Raw genomic sequence first — 7773 nt, 5'->3', positions numbered from 1 at the left:
AGTCGTTCAACCCGTCACGAACCGAGTGTTCGGGTAGTGTATTATCTCAGCATAGCCCTCGGGAAAGCGTCTTATTCTGCCTTAGTGTATAGTGAAGCGTTCATTCCCCGTTTGCCCTATGAGTCAGTGTACATTCGAGGTTGAGTCCGTATTTTGACAAGCATTCCAGACATTTTCAGTGAAGCGTCCATTCGCAACTAGGCCTTTAAGGGGATCATCCTATGAAACACCAGTGTAAGTAGTAACACAACAGACAGAAAGAAACACGAAAGTAGTTCGGCTCGAGTTCAACTAGCAACCTACGCTAAGTGCAACATCGAGCAGCTCTTCACCAGCTAGAGACGAACCACATGCATTGCAACCACGGCACAGATGAACAGAACAAGCAGAAAAGTAGCACAAGCCAGTAGGTTAGCAAAGGAAAATCCAAGAGGAATTACAAAAGCTCATAGTATAGCAGCTGCACAGATTCCAGCGTTTTGAAACCACTGACGATGCGATTCGAAGAGATGTGGCAAATATAAACAGGTCACCATTCACAGATGAGATTGAGCATACAGAGCCACCACAGAAGTTTGGCCTACCATATTTCACCCTTTTCAAATGAGATGAAGATTCATATAAGCACTTGAAGCACTAACGCAATACCATGATTCTTTACGGCAACGACGACGCTCTCATGTGCAAGATTTTCACCACAAAGTTGCAGGGCGAGGCACAAGAATGGTTTCATATCCTACGGTCGTGCTCAATCCGGAACTTCCACAAACTTTTGTTGGTTTTCACTAGAGAATATTCATCCTATCGCCCGATCAAGAAGAAGTTTCACCACTTATTCAACATGAAGAAGGTTCCGAAAGAGTCGATTTGCACGTATGTCAAGAAGTTTAAGACGGAGAAGGCAAAAATCGTCAGATGTGACAATACCATGCAAGCTTAGCTTTTAGGAAGGGGCTCCCAGCAGATTACCCCTTTTTTGGAGAGCTAATCATGGGCGAGGACTTTACTCGGCAAACTTTTATGCTTTAGTAGAAAAGAACTCTGGGATGAAGCCAAGCGCGCCCAGAAGCCACCTGAACAGCCACGGAAAGACTCAAAGCCAGTTCTAGAAAAAGATGAGTGAGAAGTAGCTCAATGACAAAAGCAAGCCAAAAAGCAATGGCGACCTAAGGTGTTCACCAAGTTCTCAATCCCGATCAACTAGACCCTCTATGAACTCAATGGCGAGCCATGGTTCAAGATGTCACAACCTATGAAGAGAGATACTTCTAAGCTGGACCAGTTGAAGTATTACGCATTTCATGGGGGGTCCAGGACGCACAACCAAGGACTGCCTCACTTGGAAAAGGTATCTTGAGAGGTTGGTGAAGGAAGGTAGATGTGATAAGTATGTCAACAAGCTAGCAATATAGCCAAGGAGAGGCATAAATATCGATGCCGAACTCCCGACCAAGACAATCTAAACCAACAACATCTTTGTTGAATCTAAATATCTGGGGGCCACCAACAATTTCAAGAAGAGGAAGATCCAGCAGGTGAGATCGGTCATCCAAGTTCAAGCCATAGATGCTGTACCTGGACCGATCATTGGTTTCACTGAGCAGGACGCTGAAGGAGTAGACTTTCTTCACGAAGACGACCAGGGAGGAGTTTGTTGCAGAAGCAGGTAGTCTTTGTGTTGAAGACATTAACTGATAAGAAGCATGTTATGGAATCGCATGGGTCTATTTAGACTTGATTTCGTGTCATAATTTAGATTTTCACATAGGATTAACAAACTAAACCTTTTTTGTATTGTTGAAGCGCATACTACTCTTGATAAGGTCTCTTCTACTTGTTATAATGCTTTTTATTTTATTTATTGTAGTTTTAATGGAGTAGGTGTTGGAAAGGCTGGTGGCCTTCGTTTTTTCTGGAAATCGAATGCCTTGAATATCAATATAATCTACTCCTTTGATCGTTTTATACAGGCTATTGTGCATGATCTTGTTTGTGATACAAGTTATCTAATTACTTTAGTGTATGCTTACCCTAAAAAAGAATTACAATATGAGTTATGGAGTAAAATTCTTACACTGAACCCAAATAACAATCCTTTGTTACTCTTGGGAGATTTTAACAATATCCTAAACGCCGAAGAAAATTTGGGAGGGAATAGAACAATAACTAAGTGCATGATTGATTTCAATAATTTTACAATGGTGGTAATCTGGTCTCTATACCTGCTTCCGGAGTTCCTTTCAGTTGGACAAATGGACATAAAGATAAATCGGTAGTCTTTGAAAGGTTATACCGTGCGTTTGCTAATTTCGAGTGGCTAAATATGTTTGAACATGTTCATGTACACAACTTGCCAATATTTGGCTCGGACCTTAGTCCTACCATATTTCAATGTAATAATATTGGCCATAAAAGGAAGAACTCTTTAAAGTTTGAGGTAATGTGGCTTAATCACTCTGAATTCAACCAATTTGTTATAGACAATTGGCAATGTAATATCTCTAGACACCCAAATGATATGTTTAGAGCGTACGCTGAAAGATTTAAATTCGATGTGAAACGGTGAAGCAAAGATGTCTTTGGTAATGTGCAAAAGCAAATTAAACACTTCATGACTAAGCTTACAACATATTGTTTATTCCACACATTGATACAAATCTACTCCAAATAAATGAGGATCTATAAATCGACGGGTACTGCATCAGAATTACTGACTACAAAGGGTAATATGCAAACCACCTACTAATCATAGCAAGACACTCTTCAGGTTTGTACTCTGGAGCTGTGTGACCGGCTCCCTGCATGAAGAGAAAATTTTAGTCGGCTTTTGCTCTAGCAAACTCTAGTATCTATGAAAAATTAAGTTCATAAGGGTTCTTGGCTTCTTGCCTTTATAGTCGTAAATGTCAACTTGTAATTAGTTATGTGTGAGTACTGCACACTGTATCTAAAAGTAAAAACATTATATGTGGTAAGCATGTGATAATTGTAATCTAAATTTATAATTAAACTCAGTATGAACGGGGGAACAAAGATTATGTCTTAAGCGAAAATGTAGCACCAACCCTGCAATCTGCCCACTGACGAACCATGGCCTCCAACGACTGTCAACAGTCAAGTTAAGCGACTCTATCCAAGCAAGAGTACCCACATATGGAACTACCATATCATGATCACCACTGTTAACAGAAATTTTGAGTGCCGAAGCAACGATCATGCGATATATACGGAAACACATTGTGTCAGATTCTGTTAGAAAACTTCCCTAACGAAAGAAAATTGGACAGATATATTACCTGTAAATAAGAACTCTATAGCCTTGTTTTATGAGGTTCTCATGATATACAAGACTAGAGGAAACATCATTTATATTTGAATCTTCTAAGCTTTTATTGCATCTCACCCATTCTTCAATGCTTCCCTAATTGTCATTTAAAATCGGAAAATTAAAGTTCCCTGAAATGTCATGAGAACCTGAAATGGATTTTTTTAAATTTAACCTTTGATTACCTCCTGAACATGAAGAGCATCTTGAACAGTTCTGTCATTTGCCCAAATTTCAGAGAAGATATAATTGTAGTCCTAGATTAAAACAAGGAAGATATGATTAGAGTTCACTTGTGTTTGTTTGTGTGTGCGTACGGAGAGATATATACCCGACACCATGGCCTCAGAAGTTTAGAAGAAGTTAAGAGGATATTTAGAGAGTCCTTATCACTGAGATGGTTCGGATTCCATATTGATCCTCTTGATTTTGGCAAAGTTACTGTAGTACACGTAGATTCCAGTATCTGTTTAAGGTGTATATCTTCCGTGCACTGTGAATTCAAATGTAAAGTCAGTATAATGATTCCAGATTACATAAAAATGAGAAGTACTTGCAGAAACCAAGGACCTTATTGTGTTTCCACCCACCTCGTTGTAAATTTCAAGATCAACCACACATAATGTGTTGTATGGATCCACATTGATATAATCGCCGTTGCAATTTGTTTGAAGTGACTAGCAAAAATGTGAAAATTTGTAACTTGAGAGACGTTGTTGTTTTATTGAGAACTATACATATAACTTAAGAGCTAAGATCCAACAGTTTGATTAAAATATAGTTCAGATTAATCTGAGTAGCCACAGTCCAATCTCAACTTGAAAACAACAGGAGGCTATTTCACCTGGTACAGTTCATCTGATATAAGTGCTTTTAGGTAAGCAAATAAAATTCTGGAATTTTCATCTTTTTTTGGATCTGTCGCTGGATTGCCAAGCACATATCCCTGCATCCAACATATGGTCAGGAATTAATTAACTAAAACATAACAGCAATCATTCATATTCTAATTGAAGAAGATGTACTTTGATATTCATTGGCGGCATATTGTCATCATGATTACCTACAAAGAAACAAAGAAAACAACTGCGGATCAATACCCAATGTGTTCATCTGCCACATATTGAGCATGAAGACTTGATGAATGAAATGCTAATATATACTTGCGACACTGAATTAAGTAAAGGTTGAATGTAAGAGGAAGAACTATGCCCAATGGGGTGATGAAAATAGCTTACCATCGGATATTTCTTGAACGATAAGAGGAATAACTATCCCCGAGTAAGAATCGCCAGCAATATAGAGTGGATTGTTGAAGAACTTAGGGTGGTCCATAAGCCACTGCACCAATACACGAATGTAGCTAAAAACCTTGTATGTGCTCAGACAGATTAATGAATACATTTACCATGTTGGTAGCTAAATATATCCTCACCTTTCTTAGAAATTCATATGTTTGTGCTGCTGATAAAGTGTCACTCATATTAGCGTATCCTCTCCAAGTTTTTGCGTATGAGAATCCGGTGCCGACAGGCGCATCCACAAATATTATGTTGGCAACCTGAAATTCTTGGGTTATTGACAATATTTGTATGAAATCCAGAATAACTCAAAGCTGCAGCAATTGATCTCACATACGAAAACACAAACACTTCGAAGGCAATTGAATTAGTGTCACGCACCTTTGTCCATGAGTATGGATTCAACTTTAACTTTGGCTTGTTGCCAATGGAATCTGCATAGTCAAAGGATAGTGGACCTACAACAAAGTAAGGGTTATATAATAAAGATGGTTACAATAATTAAGTTTTGAATAAAATGACTTGCAGCAGACTACTAATGTTCATAAATTGTTCAAAATTGTTTCAATTGGAAATTTGGGAGTAATATATGTTCACTAGACACCTCGTAAAAACTTTTGAATTATAAACTCGTACTTATAGACGTCTACTACACAGTACAAGAAAATAAAATTCATCCATCAAACTCTAAAGAATTGGATTAAATAATGAAATTACACATTTCAATTGTTGAGATGGTCTGTTTTTAGAATTTTTGTTGGTAAGTTGTTGATATTTGATCCATAATTTCATCAATGTTTGATCAGCATGCCATTTTTATTTGATTTTGATCAGTTTGACATTTAGAATTTGTAAAATTCTCATTCATGTCAATTTTCCCAAACTATATGGGGCTCATAAGAGGCTTGTAAATATAACTCAGTACTACGGTCTAGTGGTATTCCTCTTCTTTTATAAGTGAGAGGTCTTAGCTTCGGTTCTCATCAAATGCGAATTTGAACCACATTATTACTAGCCAATTGTAAGACATAGCTCACTTCTTTAGTGTAGATAATATCGTTTGTTCCAAAAAAAAAAAAAAAAAAAAAAAAAGAACAACAACAACATTGAACCTTACACTAGAGATCTCATGTTTGATTTTCTTTCTCCACTATTGCTTGCAATTGAGATGTATTGCATTTAATGCCCCCTCAACCCCTCCTGAAACTATAATTCACTCTTGGATTAAAATTAACACGCATGTTCATGTTTCTTCGTGATTGTGGGATCCATTACCAAAATGTCAGCAGAAAAAAATTAACGTCACATACAACTTTAGTTTTATTTCACCAATGTATTATAATATAAATAATAGTGAGAAAAAATTGGAGAAATGGTCCTTGAGTTATGATCAAACTGTAGCTTTGGTCCTTAAACTAAAAGTTCATTAGATTAGTCCTTGAACTTAACAGAACGTGGAGCATTAGTCCCTTCATACTAACACCATGAGATTTTCTGTTAATTTGATGACGTGGTCTATGTGGGCTCCATATTTTCTGTTAACTCTCTCTCTCTCTCTCCCATCTTCCCTTCCGCCTCGCCTACTCCAAACCCCATCCACACCATTGTAGCACTCTCCCAACAACCAAAACAAAAGAAAGTTTCTAATCCAAATTTGGAACACATCTCCCCTTGCAAACGAATTCACAATGACATCCATCCACGCTGTCTAGACAGGTAAGATTCAAGAATTTGTGGGATGCGGGTTGGGGTGAAGGCGGTGGTCCGTGGGCTACAGGTTGGGGTCGGCTGGGGAGTGGGGATTAGCGATTGGGGGTTGGAAGTGCGAAGTTGGGGGGGAGTGTATCAAAGATTAAAGTTGAAGGGTGGGCTGCGAGAGTTGGTTGGGTGAGGTAGGCCTGCAATTTTTGTTTAACACTTTTCACTAACATGTAACCACGTTTAACTAAAATTTAACGGAATTGGTAACGAAGGACTTTTATTAAGTTCAAAGACCAAATAATGAATTTTTAGTTTAGGGACCAAAGCTACAATTCGATCATAGTTCAGGAACCATTTCTCTCATTTCCTCTAATAGTGAATTATATCCTCAGAAATGATGCAGACAGTGAATAAATTAGCAAGTACCAAAATCCTCTGTAAAGAAGCATAAGCTGGACTACATAAGTACCTATTTCATATATGAGTGCAGAAAACGCAGAACAACCAGGACCTCCGGCGAGCCAAAGCACAAGAGGGTCATTTTCTGGACTCCCTTCAGACTCAATGAAGTAATAAAATAGCTGCACATCATCCATGTCGCCTACTCCCACGTACCTTTTGTATAATAAATTCAAATTCATGTAATTTCATAGTCATCTTCCGTATTAAACTAGTTTTGAAAAGAAACAAGAAGTACCTACCCAGTGTCAAGTTTGAAGGGGAGGTTACCCGGAAAGCCGGGTAGGGCGGGGATGATATTTGACGTTGAAGCAACATTGGTGCTCAAAAGAACCACCAGAAGAAGTGCTTGTGGCAACATGGTGACGACGCTTTACTTGCCGCTAGTTTAATCATATATACACGATGGCATGTACTTTCTCTGTATTGTTTAACACATTTAGATGGACTTACATACAAGATTAGGTGGAACCTTTGTGATCATGAGAGAGAGAGAGAGAGAGCCTCTTTGATTCGGGTTAGTTTGAACATGCTTTTAAAATAATTGAAAGCGTTTTTAAAGAAAATGTTTTTAGGTTTCAAAATCACTTAAAAGTGCTTCCTGAAAGAAGCACATAAATGGTGCTTCTTGCAAAAAGCACTTTAAGTGCTTTTCTAGAATTTAATTGCATTTTCACTAAGGATTAGTTCTAAAAACATTTTCATCAAAAACGCTTTCGGTTATTTTAAAAATAGGGTGCTTTAGATTTTAGTCCTTACAATTCATTATTTCTAGATAAAAACCCATCTATCTTTAAAGATCCAATTTAAGCCCAAATTTAAAATTTGCAAACATATAGGAACACTATTGACCTATTAATACAATTTATTTACACTCATGCCACTCATACTTTATGGTCCCCTTTCCAAATTCCTAAATTTATGCCAAATTAAAAGTAGTAGAAAAAGTGAAATAAAATGAAAAAAGTGTTTGCATTAACCGTATCT

The 7773-nt window shown here is 37.6% G+C and overlaps 1 protein-coding gene across 2 annotated transcripts; it reads right to left on the bottom strand.

Moving 5' to 3' along the window:
* Window positions 1-2578: 2578 nt before the first annotated feature.
* LOC137726077 (serine carboxypeptidase-like 1) lies at window positions 2579-7289 on the bottom strand. Of its 2 annotated transcripts, XM_068464940.2 has the most exons (14): window positions 7029-7289; window positions 6797-6942; window positions 5008-5084; window positions 4761-4886; window positions 4564-4666; window positions 4351-4388; window positions 4170-4271; window positions 3916-4002; window positions 3657-3818; window positions 3511-3582; window positions 3297-3421; window positions 3066-3179; window positions 2890-2947; window positions 2579-2798 (listed from the first exon to the last, which is right to left on the bottom strand). In XM_068464940.2, the coding sequence occupies exons 1-14, from the start codon at window positions 7145-7147 to the stop codon at window positions 2715-2717; spliced, it is 1413 nt and encodes a 470-aa protein (XP_068321041.2). In that variant the 5' UTR covers window positions 7148-7289; the 3' UTR covers window positions 2579-2714. The 2 variants fall into 2 exon arrangements, with proteins under 2 accessions (XP_068321041.2, XP_088550798.1); XM_088694672.1 differs by lacking the exon at window positions 2890-2947 and having other exon boundaries at window positions 7029-7283.
* Window positions 7290-7773: the final 484 nt, after the last annotated feature.

This window comes from Pyrus communis, chromosome 5, assembly GCF_041283825.1.
Source record: "Pyrus communis isolate YQ-2024b chromosome 5, ASM4128382v1, whole genome shotgun sequence".
Lineage (NCBI taxonomy): Eukaryota > Viridiplantae > Streptophyta > Magnoliopsida > Rosales > Rosaceae > Pyrus > Pyrus communis.
This window is presented reverse-complemented; position numbering and strand designations above follow the sequence as displayed.

Bases quoted from the DNA above. Each gene is read 5' to 3' on its own strand.
- LOC137726077 (XM_068464940.2), bottom strand. From the start codon at position 7,147: ATGTTGCCACAAGCACTTCTTCTGGTGGTTCTTTTGAGCACCAATGTT. The intron at 4,003-4,169 runs GTGAAATAGCCT...CATTTTTGCTAG, and splicing joins TATCAGATGAACTGTACCAG to TCACTTCAAACAAATTGCAA. The intron at 3,819-3,915 runs GTGGGTGGAAAC...TTGAATTCACAG, and splicing joins ATCTTGAAATTTACAACGAG to TGCACGGAAGATATACACCT.